Raw genomic sequence first — 19,883 nt, forward strand, 5'->3', positions numbered from 1 at the left:
AAGTGCTAACTCCTTTGCACAGGAACTTGAATTATCAGCTGATCATGGTGTTTTGGATGGAAGTTGTTTTTGGCACGGAGGGGCTCTTTCTTTATCATCTTAAGCAAATCTTATTCGTCGGAGACACCAGGAATTAAAGCTGCATGTAAGAGCACGCCATCTCAAACTAACGAAACGACGGGACCCGGAGAAATCCGCGATATTATGAACAGATGATGCTTTTAAGTGCTGATCTGTTTGCTTGCTGTTGAATCATCGGAAAGAAAGAAAACAACGTCAGGCGAGGCTCGTGAGAGTCACTGATAGTCCGATGTGTTTGTGTGTTGACTCATCTTGACCCGCTTTGTCACAAATAGTTTAAGCATTTATGATCTAATTAGTTTTAGACGACATGTTTTGTTCGTTTGGTGGAATAAATAGTTGCTTATTTGTTTTATGTAACTGAGGAGTAAGTCAAAGGTCAGGTTAGAGTGTTTGTTTTTTCTTTATTTTTATTTTTTATGCATAAATCAGTTTTAAAATACTACAATTGACTATACATTATTAATTCTCATGGACGTTGATGAAAGAGCAGCAACCTGTAACCGTTTACTCCCCCTGTCATCAGCTCGTTGTGACTGACACACTGTTTACTCGTTTTATTTATTAAACGTTGTCATATTTGAGTGTGCTTTTAAGTGTGTATCCGTTATTCGTTTAATCGTGTTATTTATAAGCATGGTGACAGTAGAACGCGTTGATAGCTGGATTGCATCACTTGTGTTTTGACATATCTGACGTCACTGGTGTTCTGTGTCACTCAAACTGTGCTTAAAGTGTGTTTGCAAACCTACTACTTCGCTATAATCGGACTGATTTGGTGATTTAACGGTGGATTACTCAAGAGCTTTCGAGAGGGAACATTCAGATCTGGCACAGTCAGAGCTCCTCGTTGATATCCCCATTTTTTCCCCGCCAATGCTGGATCTGGAGGTCGTTCCTGAGCGATCTTTGGGAAATGAACAATGGGAATTCGCATTAGGTGAGTGTGAATTCGGATTGCTCGTTGGACTAAGGTTGGGTTGGCTAACGTTGATGTCCTTTTTTCTTGAAAGAATGTTTGAGAACGAGCTTTCTAGTCATTGCATCTGCATTTCATAATCACATCACATGCTCTTTGACACGTTCACATCTGAAGTTAGCTTGACCTGAAAATGGTCTCTCTTACACTGTTGAGGTAAAGTTAGTTGTATATTCTCACATTCAGACTTTCTCCTTAGTAATATAGTTTCACAAAAATAATTTTTGCAAATTCTAAATAGTTCACACTGTTCACAGTCAAATAAATACTGCTAATATTGTTTTCATGTCATACTTGCATGTGATTTCAGACTGAATATTTAAAGTACCATGGTAAAAAAATATATATTCATACACTATGAATGTGTAAATACAAAACAAACTTCACCTTAATTCTTACACTCAATGAATAATTTGTTGCCCTTTGTTTTTTTCTAGAGTCAGTCAAAGTAAATACACACTACTGGTCAAAAGTTTGGGGTCAGGTTTTTTTAAAGAAAATTATTTTGTTCATCAAGGTGCCATTTTATTAAATGTAAAAAAATTGTAAATTGTTGAATATTTATTAAAATTTTAAATAACTGCTTTCTTATTGTAATAATAATAATTAATATTAGAGTGATTTCTGAAGGATCATGTGACTCTGAAGTCTGGAGTAATGAAGCTGAAAATTCATCTTTACAATCACTGGCATAAATTATTAAATTACAAACTACTTTTGAACAGTTATTTTATAGTGCAATAACATTTCACAAGTTTACAATTTGTACTGTATTTTTGATGAAATAAATGCAGCCTTGGTGAGCAGGATGAGCTTATTTTTAAACATTTAAAAATCCTACTGACCACAAACTTTTAACCGGTAGTGTAAATGCATATTTAACTGCCATGATGAGATTGTTAATATCAACAAATACAAAGCAGACTGTTTTTGTATTATGTTGAATTAGTTTCATTTTATTTTGATGTCCTCCACTTTATTTCCCTTCTTCATATCTTATAAATAATGGTAATATTATCCGTATTGCCATAAGAAACTATTCAGAGGAAGACAAAAGGCTAAACAATCTAAAAATAAAAGTTGCTGTAGCTCTAATTTTTTTCATCAGAAACTGCCTTGTTTACTTATTTTATTTATTTATTCAGACCAAAAATATTTCTTCCATGATATAAAGAATATGCCCACTAAAAGTTCATTTAGTGTAACAACTTCATATTCTAAAAATCTTATCAGGCATACAATGATTTATGATTATAATTTTCCTTCTTTTAACTTGCCACTGTTCTTCAAACCACTAGGTTTTACTTATTGCTTGGGCCAGACAGAATCGGCAGACATTGTTTTGCTATTTTTGCAGAGAATTTTGTAAAAAAAAAAAAAAAACTGCAGATTTATGTGGAATGATTTTGGCAGTATCACAATAAAAACGTAATATATATATATATATATATATATATATATATATATATATATATATATATATATATATATATATATATATATATATATATATATATATATATATATATATTTTTTTTTTTTTTTTTTTTTTTTTTTTTTTAAAGAGCTTTTAAACTTTTATTGAATATTTACAATGTAAATCCAATTAGAACCACATATTTGTTAGACAAAGCAAGTCATTTATATAATATATCTACTACAAGACAGAAAATATTACTTTACAAACTGTATTTTAAATAAATCATATGAACATTTTATCAATAATCATTAATATTACTGAAATTAATAAAAACAACTGAATTAATATAAATGTACACACATTTACTCAGGTAAATAAATAGACTCGATGATGGGATAAAAATCAGGATTTCCATTTCCCGTAATCAGATTCCGTGTGAGCCTACTAATGCTGTAAATAATGCAATAGTCATAATGCAAATACACTTCATTAAACATGTACACATAGACATTGCCTATATGCAGTAAAATTGCAGGTCTACTATGTATATAATAACTTATATTTGATTGTAACTTTAACTTCATTTGATTGTAATGCAATAATGTGCACCTTTTGTAAAGCTGTTTTGAAACAATAATTATTGTAAAAAGCGCTATGCAAATAACCTTCAATTGAACTGAATAATGCTTCCAAGAAGTTTTAAATGATTTTGTGATGACTTTTATATACCACGAGTTCAGATGCAAAACCATCTAAATCTATCAGGCCTCTTTTCTTGTAAATGAGCATTCTCTATTAGGCACCTATAATTAGGTTCAGAAGTTTCATTCTATATGTAATGATAAGGGTATTAGCTAGTAAATACAAAAACTTTATTTCGTCAAAACCAGCTAAATCCACATTTGCTTTTTTTTGTAAAAACCTCTAAATCCACCTATTGGGACAAGACTAAGTCCCTAGTGATTTGTTGAAAATTTAAGACTAAGTAATTAGTTGAAATTCACTATAGATGCGATTAGAAATTATTTTACCAAGCATAAAACACATAACACAAACCACCTAAAATACATCTGTCAGGTAAGTCGTGGTTTATTCCGCTGTGATAAACCAGGGAAAAAGCAGAAGGAAAATGAATGAAAAAAATCTGTCAAGTGCATTAATCAGTAACATTATTGCAATAATATTATTCTACTGCTCAGATTGCACTACATCCAGACCCCTCTCGCTTTTGCCAACAAACTGTTATCTCTGAATGAGCTGACACTGGGATTTAGATGATTTGAAGCAAATCTATTTGTTGAACATGTACTACGTACCTAAAGCATTCGCTCAATGTCATGATCTCATTTTAAGTGGCGTTTAGCGGCTTTTGCATCTGAACTCTTCATATTTTAATATGTACTTGTCAGAATAAGTATGCTGTTTCATTTGTATATAAACACATTTGTTACTCTGAATGATAACACAACATTCATTCACCCATATTTTGTGAGTCGTTGTTGTTTTTTACTTTTAAATAGACATTTTACTTGTGTTTAATGATTTTTCTGTGTATGTAAATTGTCTTTGTCATGGATTGCTCTTGTTTGAGTTATAGCGATATTAAGATGATTAGTTATCATTATCATTTATTGTTTGAATAGACTAGTTACAGTAACTAAACATCTGATCAACAGTTCCTTTATTGACCAATAATAAGTGACAGGTTATTTCCTTGCAAGCCTTACGTTTATGCGTTTCATGCCCTGCAATTATCATATTTTCACTAAAGCAACTGTTGACGTCACATTTATCATGTGAAATGTAACCTGAAAATTGTCTGAAATGTTTTTAGGGATGCCATTGGCCCAGGCCATTTCTATATTACAGAAACACTGCCGAATCATCAAAAATGTCCAGGTGCTCTACAGCGAACAAGTAAGTAAACGGCATTATAGTTGTCTGTAAATGCCCATTCACTGTGGGCTTTATCTGAGGCCTTCAAGTTATGTGTCTAGATTTATTTGTGTCCTTATCTGACCTGTTTCTGTTCCCCAAACAGATGCCACTCAGCCACGACCTCATTCTCAACTTGACTCAGGATGGAATTAAACTGCTGTTTGATGCCTGCAATCAGAGACTGAAAGTGAGACTGTGTTTGTCTGCATGTGTGTGTGTGTGTGTGAGAGAGAGAGAAAGAGAGAGGGATTGTGACATATCAGGACACAAAATTATATAAGGACATGGGTAGGACACAGGTATTACAAGTAGAAGGTGACTTATGTGGACGTTGCCTATAGAATATATAGAATTATATAGAGTGTCCTTTTTCAGAAAGTAAATATGCTCTTTCTTGGGTTTAGGGATAGGGCTGGTATAGGGCAATGGAAAATACAGTTTGTAGTAGGGATGCTATCGGATGGAATTAGCCGATAATCACATTTAATGACTCGATCGGTACTTGCCCATCTGGCCCAATCTTATGAACCGATCGCAAGTGTTTGTTTAAGAGTTTACAAGCAGAAGAAGACACTCGTGTGCACCTGGGTTATAAATACAGCAGCTACAACATGTGAGGAGATAAATGATGCATGGGGATGCAAGCGATCACTGCACACGCGTCACAGCAGCTAAAATATAAACAGATGTGGTGCAACCTCTGTTTATACAGTTTATTGGTGCGACTCGCTCGAGTGATGCTCTCTTCGTTGCAACAATGGTATTTCCAGTGTTTTGAGCTGATGTGACATGAGCGGAGCAATCAACCCCATCTTGTGTTTAACCAGCCTGATCTCACGAGAAAACGTAAATATTTTATGTTTTGTCAGTTTAGTGGCTAATTCGTACGAATTCGTACAAGTTCAGTCGTACGAAATTGTACGATTTTAAAAAGGCGGCGTGGCACCTAACCCCACCCCTAAACCCATCCGTCATTGGGGGATGAGCAAATCATTCGAAAATGTACGAATTAGATCATACGAATTAGCCACTAAATCAAAAAGTTACGAATTGCCGTGAGATTGTGTTGGTTTAACCATATGACCTCTCCCGGAAGCTCCGCGAGTCTCCCGCATATCTATTATTTTCTGTAAAGCTCCTTCTGTCCACACTAAATGGTTAGAAGAGACATGTTTAAGATTATATGCAGTAATAATGTATTGACCTTATTCTTCAATGCGGAAGTGCGCGCGTTTTTGCGATTTGTTTTTGAACTTCTGATTCAGCTGCCTATGGGAGAAATGACTAGGAATAATAAACGTCAGAAAACGGTCTAACTACTTACTTTACAAACAAATGTTTACATGACAATACAGACAAAGTGGAATAATATAATAAGAAAATATCAGTTTGCAACACCAAGCAGCAAAACGAGCTGTTTTTAACGTTTTAAAAATGAATAGAAATGAATGAGACCTATTCACCTTGTTCTCGTACGCTGAGAACAAGGTGAATAGGATTACAAGCAGCATCCTTAGTTTATTATCTTGGGTAAGAAGAGATTTCCACTTAAAAATCATACTTAGAGAAAAAATGTGATCCATGCAATGGCAAAGTTACAAAATCTTGGTATCGGCTGCAAAAATCCTGATCAGGGCATCCCTAGTTTGTAGTACAGTTTATAAAACAATGGAAACATATGAAATGTCCCCAGAATTCGCATAAACAAGTGTTGTTTTAAGTTAAAATGTGTAATGTCCTTTTATTTCACTGCTTGTTACCTTACAGTTCAAATCTATTTTGATTGATTCAGTGTTGTTTTTACAGGTAATTGAAGTGTACGATTTGAGCAAAGTAAAACTGAAATACTGGTATGTGATCTTAGCTTTTACCACTATATTCGTGGATTACTATGGTGTTTCAACCAGTCTTAAGCTTTTTCTAGATTTGGTAAATGTTCTAAAGTGACCCATTGCTCTATTCGTTCCAGTGGAGTGCATTTTAACTCTCAGGCAATAGCACCTACTATTGAGCAGATTGATCAGTCCTTTGGCGCTACTCATCCAGGAGGTGAGATTTATTGCCTGGGTCAGTTGTTTGTAAAGACAGCTCTTTGTTTGTGTATTCATTGCGAGTCTTATGTTCTCTGTATCTAGTCTACAATGCTGCCGAGCAGCTCTTCCATCTGAACTTCAGAGGGCTTTCCTTCTCCTTCCAGCTGGACTCCTGGAGTGAAGCTCCAAAATATGAGGTAAGTGACTGTGTTCATGCACTTATTATCACGGCTCTGATTGACACCATGTTCACGTATCATGGTATTTAGATTTTAGAATTGTATAAAAAATAGCAATGTATGACAATAGTACATATTGCGAGAAACCATGGTTTTGCATTTGAAATGATTTATACGCATGGTAATGCTAATGCAATGATAATGTGAGCACCAGAAAAGACACCTGCACAGACACAACATTCTACTCCTAGTTGTTTTGCCTTGACAGCCTAACTTTGCCCATGGCTTGGCCTCCCTGCAGATTCCCCATGGGGCCACTGTCAAACGGATGTACATCTATTCTGGAAACAACCTTCAAGAAACCAAGTAAGAGCTGTGTGTGTATTTATTTACAGTAGGGAAAATAAGTATTGAACACGTAACCTTTTTCACCGGATGTTCGTAGCAACAAAAGAAACCATTCATATACAAATGAAGTTATGTGTAATAAAATAAAATCCCACAGAGGAAAAGTATTGAACACAAGAAGAAAGGGAGGTGTAGAAAAGCAGTGAAAGCAGCAGCTGAAATCTCTCAGTAGTTCTTCATCAACCCTCTGCCCTTTGTCAGTGTAAATGAATATTAGCGGCTTCAGTCCAACATCTACATTATCAGGATGATAAAGATGAAACCAGACTGGACATTTCAGCAAGACAAGGATCCAAAACACAACAAAGGAAACTCTCAAATGCTTTCAGAGAAAGACAATCAAGCTGTAGAATGGCCCACCCAATCACCTGACTTCAACCCAAGAGAACAATACAAAACTAAAGATCAGATTTGATAGACAAAACCCACAGAACCATTCAGATTTTTACACTCTGTTGACATCTGTGAAAAAACTCACACCTGAGCAATTCATGTGACTTATTCTCCATACGAGAGTCGTCTTTAAGCTGCCATCACCAAAAAAGCCTTTTATATAAAGTATTAAATACATTTCAGTAGTTCCATACTTTGTCCTTGTGTCATTCCATTGTTTTTTACACATAACTGTATTAATGTTTTCAGATTTTTGTTGTTTTGTTTTATTTTTATGTTCGTTTTGTTTAGGTTTTTACCAAAATCTGGTCCAATTCCATGTCAACCGCTCCTTTAGAAATATTATTCCCATGACAATACATGACGTGTTCAATACTTATTTCCCCCACTGTATATTGTTGTGTGGATGCAATATCAACACTAAGCAATTGATACCACTGCATTTGACAATTAAGTATGGATGCGTTTGCTAACAAACCCTAAAGTTAAAAATCATCGTCTCACTGCATCTATTTATAATTCCTTTGTAGCCCAAGGGAAGCATTAAAGTGCATTTAGCCTGAGACGATGGGCATCAAATCATGGTTGCTTTCCCCAAAGCAGTGATTATTGTTAATGATAAATTCCTTCACAGGGCTCCAGCGATGCCTCTGGCCTGTTTTCTTGGTAATGTGTATGCAGAGTGTGTGGAGGTGCTGAGAGATGGAGCAGGACCGCTGGGTCTCAAACTTCGTCTCCTCACCGCAGGTATTTCGGTGTTCCCAAATTTATCAAACTATTGTTAGAAATCATTATGTGAGGTTTCAATTAACATGCATGCACATTCATTTATTTTCTTTTCGGCTTAGTCCCTTTGTTAATCTGGGGTCGCCACAGCAGAATGTTCCGCCAACTTATCCAGCACATGTTTTACGCAGCGGATGCCCTTCCAGCCACAACCCATCTCTGGGAAACATCCATACATACTCACTCACACTCATACACTACTGACAATTTAGCCTTCCCAATTCACCTGTACCGCATGTCTGTGGACTTGTGGGGGCAACCGGAGCAGCCAGAGGAAACCCACGCAAACACAGGAAGAACATGCAAACTCCACACAGAAACGCCAACTGACTCAGAGACCTTCTTGGTGTGAAGCGACAGCACTACCTACTGCACCACTGCGTCGTCACATGCATGCACATAATTAAAATATTATTATCAGTATGATGCTCAGAATATCATCAACTCAAGTACATTTTCACCAATCTGATCACTAGTAGTTAGCTAAAACCCATTACTGTTCACCATTTGAGTGTTTACACTATGCAAGCAATTCAATCAAATGCATTTTTACTACCTCTAATTCACAAGTGTATTTAACTTTGTCCAACTGTGATCAGATTATTGTAAATTCATTACTTCAATATTTTTTGGCATGCTTTTGTGTTTACTAGTACAGCATTGTCTTTGTATGTAATTTGCGAAGTTCTGAAAATGCACAAACCATCAAAACTCATGAAAATGTGTTTGTATAATAATTGTTAGTCAGACCAGTAGATTAGATTAGATAGAAAATTGTTAGTCATCATCACATAATGATTAAGTAAACAAGACACAGGTTTGTTTTATCTCTACACTACGTGACAAAAGTCTTGTCGTTGATCACAGATGTAGGAGCAAGAAATAATAACTCGACTTCTAGTTGATCTTTTGTAAAAGTGGCAGAAGTTAGATTTTTCTGATGAATCGTCTGTTGAACTGCATCCCAATCATTACAAATACTGCAGAAAACCTACTGGAACCCGCATGGAAGTTTAGTGAAGGAAAAATCATGGTTTGGGGTTTTATTCAGTGCAAGAGACCTGCAGAGTGGATGGCAACATCAACACAAACCACAGGAGAGGGCAAATTCTTCAGAAGGATAGCACTCCTTCTCATGCTTCAGCCTCCACATCAAAGTTCCTGAAAGCAAAGAAGGTCAAGGTGCTCCAGGATTGGCCAGCCCAGTCACCAGATATGGACATTATTGAGCATGTCTGGGGTAAGATGGAGGAGGCATTGAAGATGAATCCAAATAATCTTGATGAACTCTGAGAGTCCTGCAAGAACGCTTTCTTTGCCATTCCAGATGACTTTATTAATAAGTTATTTGAGTCATTGCAGAGATGTATGGATGTAGTCCTCCAAGCTCATGGGAGTCATACACAATATTAATTCTTTTTCCACTGCACCATGACTTTATAATCTATACTGTACATTATTTCTGTTAAGGGACAAGACCTTTGTCAAAGCAAAGTCAGACCTAACTGTCCTAATTAAATAATTAATAATCAAGGCATGATCATATTTTATTTAGGGAAAAAAAGCATAATCCTTCATATAAGCCACTTCTGAGACAAAATGATCAACTAGAAGTCAAGTTATTATTTGGTGTTCCTAAAACATGGATAGTCGACAAGACTTTTTTCAGGTAGTGTATAGCACAAACTACAGAGTTAGCATAATCAAAGGCGAATTGATCTATAAATATTATTTTGCCTAGTTTTTATTATTTATTTGCTTGTTTCAGGAGAGGGGTACTTTAAAAACTTTGTAATTTATATTATATGACTCTCACTATGAAGATATCCAAAGATGTTAACACTTAGAAAAAACAAAGGTGTTCAGTGGAATGCTGCTTTGTCACACAATTCGCATTATTTGACTTGTTCCAGGATGCGGCCCAGGAGTGCTGGCTGATACAAAAGTGCGAGCCGTTGAGAGAAGCATCTACTTTGGAGATTCCTGTCAGGATGTTTTGAGTGCTCTTGGCTCCCCACATAAGGTCTTCTACAAATCAGAGGATAAGGTAATGAGCAGTCTAGTTTATTCTTTAGCCACATTCTCAAAAATAAACCAGCACATTCCCTCTCCACATTTACTCTTTATCCTGACATTTCTTTTCCTTTTTTGTACGTCTCAGATGAAGATCCACTCACCTTCCCCTCACAAGCAAGTCCCGTCCAAATGTAACGACTACTTCTTTAACTATTATATACTGGGAGTGGTGAGTATCAGTTTAAAAAAATTGCTCAGTTGATTATCTTCTTATCTTAACATGCATTTAGAAAAAGCAGTACGTAGTAACTCAGTTTTGTGTCTCTGCAATCTTCTAAAGGACATTATACACTCCAAAAAGGAAGACTTTGTTGCTTGTTCAAACTACTTACTTAATATGAGCTGAATCAACACTGTTCTTGAGGGTTTTGACAACTTAATTGTTTTGTTCAATCAGCTGTTACGTGTTTAAGTTGTTATGTTGGATGAGACGTAGTGAGTTTCTACTGGTGCTCGATTAAAATAAGAGAAATCACAACGAAGGCATATGCGAAACAAAAAAAACTATTTATTAAACATTGAATGTAGGAATTTAGAATGTAATTTAAATAACCGGACCAAACGAAACACAGTAGTGTTGCCAAAACAAAGGAATAATAAAGGAATATAACAAAACTATTTAACTAAACCCCAACCCACTAAACTAACTAACCAAAGAAAAATGTAGAAACAAAATCATAATCTTCAGCGTATGCGACACTAAACTGCTTAACTATTCAAAACATAATTACAGGTCTGGGAACTCCTCCATAAACTAACTAACACAGTATAAATAATTATTCTACTCAGAATTACTAGAGTACACATTGATATTAATTAGCAAAACAAGAGCCTGTCTGATAATCCAGTTCTTATAAAGATCTTTCGACTTCCTAATGATCGGGTAAATTGAGCTACAAAAACAATAAAGCACTTCAACGAGAGACAACCTAAACAACACAAATGAACAGGCTGGTCGACACAAGTGAGGTGTTTGGTGTTAAATCGGGTGCTTCTCCTGACCAGCGCAACCAAATGCTTTGTAAACAATGCGCATCATCTCCCGATTGGTGCACCGAGTGATGTCATAATGATAATTGACGGCCTTCTTCTCCAGTGGTCACACACCTAGGCAGGACAGAGTACACAACAGGAAAGAGAAGAGAACGTGAGACAGAAAACAAACACAAAACACCACAAAACTTATGTGGAGCGTAACACAACTTCTATTTGTCAGAACTATTACGTTAACTTAATCGATTTGTGGTGGGACAAAATGAAAAATTGTGTGGCAGTGTAGTAGTGGCAATACCACTCTAGTAGTTGTGATTTTTTTTTTCTGATTCTCAATCAGCTTTACATCAGGACTCTGGGCTGCCATTTCATTATATTGAAATTTTATCTTCAAGGATCTGCTATGCCTGTTTTGCTGTGTGAGGGGGCTCATTGTCCTGAATGAGAATTATTGGCTGATTTATTAAAAATGCATAAGAGACTGCATGTTGGAAAAGGAGCTTCTAATAAATGTGCGTTCACTATTGCATGAAGCTATATAAGACAGGGGTTCACAAAGTTTTCAGCCTGAGGCCCCCAAAATAATACCAGTGACACGCGACCCCGAATATCTTCTGAGATGGTTATAAATATACAAACCTTGCAAATGCAAAACAGCTCACACACACCAATAGGCCAAAGTCTATTCTTTGTTTAAATTTGGAAGAACACCTCTTGGAGATCATGCTTCATGATCACTTTTGGCCTGTATTTAGTTTTGTTTGCGAGTGCCGTAAAGATGTTAGAATGTTTACCCTGGTGCCATGAAATCAATCTGCTGCATCTAACCCTATTGCTGTGTCTTTAATCTAACGTAACGAGACCCCAGGGGTCGCAGTCCGATGGGGAAAAATGTGTTGTTTTAAAACTATTAAATAATATTTTTATCTTCTGTAGCATATTGATAAAATATGGTCATTTTAACAGTTTCATAAAATAAATTTGATTTTTGGAAATCACCAAGTAACCCCCGCTCATTATCCCATGACCCCCACTTTTGGAACCACTGATGGTTTCGGTCACTTTAGAATGTCAGTTTAGTGTTTAGAAAGTCAGTGAAACTTAATAAATTAGTCAGCCAGTTAAATTTGGGTTTTTACTGCTGGATGCCAGAATAACACCAAAAACTGGGAGTATTTTTAAAAATATTGTCTAATTTTAAATTATTTTTTTCAATTGTGTCATTTATAATTTTCTAACTTTTTCAATTGGATCATTTAAGATTCTTAGTATGCTACAGAATATCCATAATTTATTAAATGTGAATTTAAAAAAGGCTCTTTTACTCCTTTGAAATTTAGGAAACTGTAGGTTGTTCTCGAATCGTAATCTTTGTATTTGTTTCAGGATATACTGTTTGATTCTACAACCCACCTGGTCAAAAAATTTGTCCTTCACACCAACTTCCCTGGCCATTACAACTTCAACATGTGAGTCCTATTTCACTCTCTGTATTGTAACATTGTAAATATTTATAATGTCTATTTCCATTGGTCAGTCCTGATGGGAAGGTCATTCTGGAGGCTCTGCAGTCTGGGCATATGGATTGAATATTGATTTTCATTTCATAACGTTTACGGTGTTTATAAGTGTGTGGTTTCATTACCGCATACCACTTACAAGAGAAAGTGAATAGAATAACTGACCCTCACTCTTTTCTCAGATATCATCGCTGTGATTTCAAGATTCCTCTCATCATTAAAAAAGGTCAGTGTTGTTTATGAGACTCTCTTTGGACTGGGTCATTATTATCTGTGCTCGTTTTTGTGTTTGTGACACTTTCTTTTAATTGTGTTTTAGATGGAGCGGATGCTCACAGCGAGGACTGCATTCTGACCACCTACAGCAAAGTGAGTTCAAGGACTGTGACAGTAATGCATGCATACACAGTGCTTTATGTGATGCATAATTACAGTGTTTTTAAGTGTGTGCTTTTTTTTGCACTCAGTGGGATCAGATTCAGGAGCTGCTGGGACACCCCATGGAAAAACCAGTTGTGCTACACAGGTGAGCGCTATTTGGGGGTGGTTAGTGATATTTATGGTCTACAATAATGGTGTTTAAACAACGTGTGAGCTAACATTTAGAGTATGTCAATCATTCTGCAAAAAACGAACAAAAATACATCTTTAAAGCATTCATTTTGCGACGAAACCTATTTAAATGCATCTAGAGAAAGTGTAATTCACGTATTAATTAGAAAATTATATATTTATGTAACCAGATATTTGTTTTTCTATTTTTAACCGAATATCAGTGTGTGTGCAAACGTTATATTATGTACAATAGTTTTTGAATTGAAAACAAAACGTATGCATGTTATTTCCACTGAAAAGATTTTTAAAAGTTATAATTTGACAAAACATCACTGCCTGAATGAAAACAAAAAAGTTTATACCACTCGGATTAATTGTGCATTTCTCTACAGGTCATCTTCTGCAAACAACACCAACCCTTTTGGTTCCACGTTTTGTTTTGGACTGCAGAGAATGATATTTGAGGTATGTGACTGGGTCAGCTGTATCCATCTGTGTGCGTTTCTGTTTGTTTTACTTGGTCAGCCTGTATAAAAAGTTGCTTTAAAAAATAAATAAAGCTAATAAAATAAATAACTACAAATGGAAGATTAAGCACTGAGATAAGTAACACATTTTACAAGTAACACATGAAAAAAAACATTTTGAGCTTGTCAACCTTTTAGTTATTAGGGCTAAAAATAAACAAACAAATTAGAAACACTAGACCAGTACATTAACGGGGTGGTCCACTACAATGTCATATTTTAAACTTTGGTTGATGTGTAATGTAGCTGTGTGAACATAAACAACATCTCTGAATGTTAGACGCTCAAAGTTCAATGCAAAGGGAGACATTGGCTTTTACAGAGTTAGCTTAGCAAAGCCTAAAGCGAACAAAATTTGAGGACTACATAAAAATACATCCGGGTTAATGATGTCATAAACCCTTCAGGTTACGCGCATACACCCTGCGCAGCGAAGGGTCGTGACCAGAGACGCTGTAATGTTATAGCAGAGAAAGCTAAAATGGTGTCCAAATGCTGCTATTTCCACAGAGCTTGTTCTTTTTCTGTATTTGGGCTTCCTAATGACATGACACAAAGAGAGAAGTGCTTACAATTTAATTTTAATTATGTTCCACAGAATTATAAAAATTATATAGCTAGCATTTGACAAAGGACAGCTTCCAGAATCTCTCCCAGTTCAGTGCTGGATTCGGCTAAAACTCCTCAAAGGAGCAGCTCCAACCATAATAGAAGAAGCTGTGGATTGTGAGCCACAACCTGTAAGTATTTTAATTTCTCAAAATTGGTCTATCAAATGCATAGTTTCTAGCGTTAACGGTATGTTGTAGCAAGGACGTAAACAACGGGAAAATTCTGTTTTGCACGTTAACATTTTGGCTACCAATTCATATTTATCCGTCAAACCGCTGTGAACACCCTCTATCTTCACCAGCGCCACTTTCCCTGCATTCTACATCTCAAATAACAAACTTACAAAATATATGTGAATGCTTCATATTACTTACACATGATTATAACCTGACAACATATGAAAGACACCCTCAGATTTTACATAGAGAGCAGGCGTGAGGTTCTCTTTATTTTCTGTCTGATTCAGAGTTAAACTGAAATGGCTATGCTGACTGACAGTATTTACATAATGGCTAAGTGCGTGCAAGTAAAAGTGTGACGATCCCTGGTTGGAGTCATTCCACGAATCACAGCACATTATGTTAGCTGACCAGTCAGAGCCTCTTGAGGGCGGGCCTTTCGGAGGAGCTAGGAAATATGTTTTCATGTTAGCTGAGTAGCTATATATAAAATTGAGGTACAATATATGAAGAAATAACGTGATTTGTTTTACAAATGAGCAAACATTGCTTTGCACCCCATAAACACTACCAACCCTTAAAAATACACTCTGGACCACCCCTTTAAAATAAACAAAAAACTCACATCTCATGTCTCTGGCAATACCAATGACTCCACCACTGAAGCAGTAGGGTTCGTCAAATTTTGGGGTCTCCTGACACATTTCCATGTTTTTTACACTATTTGTAGTGTGTTTCTCTATTTGCATGTGTTGTGAGAGTTAGTGTAACGGAGGCCAGCTAGTAAGTGCTGTGCAGGTAAACCTCACTCCTCTGACCTCCTTGTTAGAGCAACCGACTCCCATGCGGAAGGTCGCCGGTTCAATCCCAGCTCGGAGCGGGTTGGGTGGTGTAAGACTGGCAGGAGTTACATTAGCATGCATGTGTGTTGTCAAACTGAAGATTTTTCAAGAGTTTTCAATTTCGAAAATCTGCTTCAAATCAAGTGAGAATTTTTTGCAAATGTAGGTTAAAGGGATGGTTCAACGAAAAATGAAATTTTCCTCTCACTCAAGTGGTTCTAAACTTTCTTGAGTTTCTATCTTGTTGAGCACAAAAGATATTATGAAGAATGTTGGAAACCGCAACACGGTGGCACAGTGGGTAGCGCTGTCACCTCACAGCAAGAAGGTTGCTGGTTCAAGCCCCGGCTAGGTCAGTTGGCATTTCTGTGTGGAGTTTGCATGTTCTCCCTGTGTTAACGTGGGTTTCCAAAGTCCAAAGACATGCACTATATGTGAAATGGGCAAGCTAAATTGTCTGTAGTGTATGTGTGTGTGTGTGGGTGAATGAGAGTGTATGGGTGTTTCCCAGTGATGAGTTACAGCTGGAACAGCATCCGCTGCATAAAACATATGCTGGATAAGTTGGCGGTTCATTCCGCTGTGGCGACCCCTGATTAATAAAGGGACTAAGCCTAAAAGAAAATGAACGAATGAATGAATGTTGGAAACCTGTAATCGCTGACATTCATAGTAGAAACAAAAAATACTATGGAAGTCAATGACTGCTGAGTTCCAACATTCTTCAAAATATCTTCTTTTGTGTTCAACAGAAGAATGAAACTCAAACTAGAGTAAATGATGACAGAATGTTTAATTTTGGGTGAACTGTCTCTTTAAATGTTAAAATGGGAATGGCAATTTTATTAGTATATAACCAGTATGATGCAACCCTCAAGTCATTCACAAATACTTCATCTCATCTCCATATTGTTGTTATGGTTACAGGTCATGCAGAACAACCACATAGCTTCAGTGACTCTCTACGGAGCACCACGTCCAAGTAGTCTGGCCCGCGTCGAGCCGAGCACCCACTGAGGAAGCCGCCATGCCCACGGTGCCCATCCAGCCCTGCAGAGCCTCTGAACTGACCAGTAGAGTGTGCCTCCACTCACTGCTGCCATCACACAAGCTAAAGCAAGACATGCTGGGAGTTTCTCGGGAGTTGTACCCATCATCCCTTCACTTCATAATAATTGCGTCTCCTCGATAACAACATGGAGGCTTCATTCAGCCTGCTAAACTTCATGCTTACCCCAGACATGCATCAGCGTCAGCATCGTTCTAGTACTTGTGGATGCGCAGTGATCATTTTACACACAAGCATATTGTGTTTTCTTTTCTTTTATTGCCTAACCTTCTAAATTTCCATACCAGACACACCAAAGGGCAAACACCGAAGCGAGTTGTCCGCTGCACGCTAAACACTTTAACAAAAAGCGCACATGCGTTCAACTTCGTTTGCTTTGCGATGCGCAGAGGACGAACGTGGACAAACTTCGGCCGCATAAATTCAGTGTTTCATATGCATTTACGTAAGGTTACAAGCACAAGCTAGCACGGTGTGGATCCAGTGCTTTGAAAAAACATGGCACATTAGCAGGCTCACACACACACACACATACAAAAAGATTCATAAGCTCCTTTCATATCAAGTCAGAAAAAAATTACCTCCCATTTCAATACTTTATATCCGCTTCTGTTGATGTTTTGTTGCTCATGAGCGCATTAGTTTTGAACATTTGCACTAAAATACACCTAATTTACTTGATAATTGTCTCCTGTCCACTGAGGAACGCTTTAATTGCGAGTCTCGGAGAGAGAGAAAGGACGACGGGGGAGGGAACGACAACGAAGACGTGCAATCTGGATTTCAAAGCTAGTCGCAAAGCGGACTGGAGAGAAAAGCCATCCACCCATTGCTGTTTCTTCCTTCATTGCCGTCAGTTGTTTGCTTTTTTTTCGTCCACGGTAGAAAAGACGTGAAGTTCTTTTACCTTATTCAGTATCTTAAAAGTCTTAACTGCAGAACTGTCTTCTGTTTGCCTGATTGCCAAAACATTAGCCAAAGAAGAAACAATTTCGCTCCTTGTCATTTTAAATAAGAACATTCCCTTTTTAATTGACCCACACAGTCCCTGAATTCTTTTAGCATAGTAACTCCATTGATTTGAACCATTTTAAAATCTTTTATCCTCTTGCTTTCTAGCATAGTTGTTTCCGTAGCAAGTAGATGCGATGCATTCTGTACAGATCTGTAAATAGCGTGCACAGTTTTCATTGTTTCGTCTGGCTGACGTCTGGATATCCCTGACATACTGAGAGTTTCTGGTTTTCTTTTCTCCGCCACTGTTGTTCTGGATGGAGTAGCCTGCATTTGACCACTTTCAGGAGGGTTTGACAAGAGTAAATGGTTTGTTCACCTCTAACTACCGTTCATTGCTGTGACACGTAGCCGCACATGTGAAGTCATTCCCACCTCCCGTCAGGCCTCTGCAGTGTGCGCTTCAGGCTAATTCTGGCATTTTTAGCTCTCCCTAGTGTTAACTTTTCATCAACTGCTCTGGAAGGCTGTCAGCCTTGTTTTAATTCAATTTTAGCCGTTAGCTTTTGGTCATTTGCAAGGAAGATGCTAATTTAACATTGTGCCTCATCTCCCACCGAGCCTGTCTTGACTTTTATCTCTGTAAATTAAATGGTTTGAACTGCTTTGTGTATGTCTGAGCATGTAAAGCTAAATTGATTAGTCATTGTCCTTTTGTTCTGGAAGAACGTACCTGAATATTAGAGGATTTAGGGAGAAATGGACATGTTGGGTCTTGAATTTGTCACTGAGGGCTGTGTTCAGTGGTTTTAAATTGAATAATAAACTCAACAAACCAAGGTGGCCCTTCCTGATCTGAAGTTCGTATAGTGGTTGTTCTGTTTCTATTGAAATACAATTAGCGTATAGCGTAAAACCTCTTTTAAATGGTTTTGTTATCCTTAAATTAATAATTTTGTCATGATTTTCTAACCCTCAAGTCTTTACAACTCATGTGCAGATACTTTTAATCACATTTAAGATATTTCAGTTCCTTTATTGAAAGTCTATTCATCCAAATCTTGTTCATAACAGATAACACAATATGAATCCATATGAATTGAGTGATTTAACCCCAAATTATGGAATTATATGGTTAACAGATTTAATCTTTTATTGATCAGCGAACAATGCCTACCGCATTACAATTTGGTCAAAGAATCTCAACCAATGAGGTTTATTCTTGCATGTCACGTGGGCATGATTGAGTTACAGCATGAACCAATGAGGTTTGCAAGTATGGTTGAGCTTTTTATGTTCACGCACAATGTTTATATGTAAATAAAAGCCTAAATTAAATCTGGCCATCGCCTAAAGCAATTGTTTTCTGAAGGCTCAGAAATAGCACACTTGCTACATATGGATTGCATATTTTGGAGAGTATGTTTTCAGTAAGCAGACTTTCAATGGAGGGATTAAAAATATCTTTTGTGTTTTGAAGTTCTTATAGGTTTGGATTGACATATGATTGAGTAAATGACAAAAATGTTCATTTTGAGATGAACTAACTCTTTAATCAGTTTAAATATGGTTAGATCTTAAATTAGAGCCTTCATTGTCCATCAGGAACAACACAACCACTGTTTCAGTGTCATTTTGGGAGTGTGGTGTGATTGCCTGCCCAATCTCAGGTGGATGTTTTTTGTGCCAGGAGCAAGCGAATGCTTTTCATCAAATGGGTTTTGGCTGTATTGTTTTGTCTTCAGATTTTATCCTATTTTTGCATCGGAATGAGTGAATGAATGATTGTCCTGAGGATTGTACTTAGAAATGGACAACCTCCATACAGTGTAATGCGCATATTAATGCTATGTATTGTATTCCTCTATATTGTATCTTCTTCTTCCCCATCCTCCAAAGTGATTATTTTTTGTGGATTCAGTACATTAAACCCGTTTCTGGAAATGGGACTTATCCTCGATTAAAAAAAAAACAAAGTGTGTATCTAAATCGATTTCAATGTGGTGTTTTATATCTCAGATATTTTTACTTCTGTAGATTTAAGAAACATGTATACAGAAAATCAATTTCAGGCATTTTTGTTCTTTGTTTCTTTTTGTTTTGTTTTTAAAGCAATAATCATTGCGTTGTTGGATTATAAATGGTCTGATATATGTTTGTCAGAAGTTTTGAACGGTGTGACCATTGGATTTTAGTTTCCACATTGAATCTACTGAAAGCATTATCAGTTTTTTTTTAAACTGCTAATTTTGCATTTTGTTCATTAAAACTGTTACAGTGTGTTCAACAAAAATATTTAAGGAATGGATGTAATAAATATGGGGGAAAGAATGAAGGCA

General features: G+C 36.7%; 1 protein-coding gene across 2 annotated transcripts; it reads left to right on the plus strand.

The window, feature by feature from the left end:
• The first annotated feature begins 50 nt into the window (after positions 1–50).
• Positions 51–19,883, plus strand: phaf1 (phagosome assembly factor 1). 2 transcript variants are annotated; one of them, XM_056478682.1, is made up of 16 exons: positions 51–1,021; positions 4,315–4,397; positions 4,522–4,605; positions 6,225–6,268; positions 6,388–6,467; positions 6,554–6,648; positions 6,899–6,996; positions 8,066–8,178; positions 10,131–10,264; positions 10,379–10,462; positions 12,673–12,755; positions 12,989–13,032; positions 13,126–13,175; positions 13,274–13,332; positions 13,754–13,826; positions 16,449–19,883. In XM_056478682.1, exons 1-16 carry the CDS (start codon positions 958–960, stop codon positions 16,536–16,538), a joined length of 1,278 nt encoding a protein of 425 aa, XP_056334657.1. In that variant the 5' UTR covers positions 51–957; the 3' UTR covers positions 16,539–19,883. The 2 variants fall into 2 exon arrangements, with proteins under 2 accessions (XP_056334657.1, XP_056334658.1); XM_056478683.1 differs by having other exon boundaries at positions 6,932–6,996.

Source organism: Danio aesculapii, chromosome 18 (assembly GCF_903798145.1).
Source record: "Danio aesculapii chromosome 18, fDanAes4.1, whole genome shotgun sequence".
NCBI lineage: Eukaryota > Metazoa > Chordata > Actinopteri > Cypriniformes > Danionidae > Danio > Danio aesculapii.

Bases quoted from the DNA above. Each gene is read 5' to 3' on its own strand.
- phaf1 (XM_056478682.1), top strand. From the start codon at position 958: ATGCTGGATCTGGAGGTCGTTCCTGAGCGATCTTTGGGAAATGAACAA. The intron at 13,176-13,273 runs GTGAGTTCAAGG...TTTTGCACTCAG, and splicing joins TTCTGACCACCTACAGCAAA to TGGGATCAGATTCAGGAGCT. The intron at 13,827-16,448 runs GTATGTGACTGG...TTATGGTTACAG, and splicing joins TGCAGAGAATGATATTTGAG to GTCATGCAGAACAACCACAT.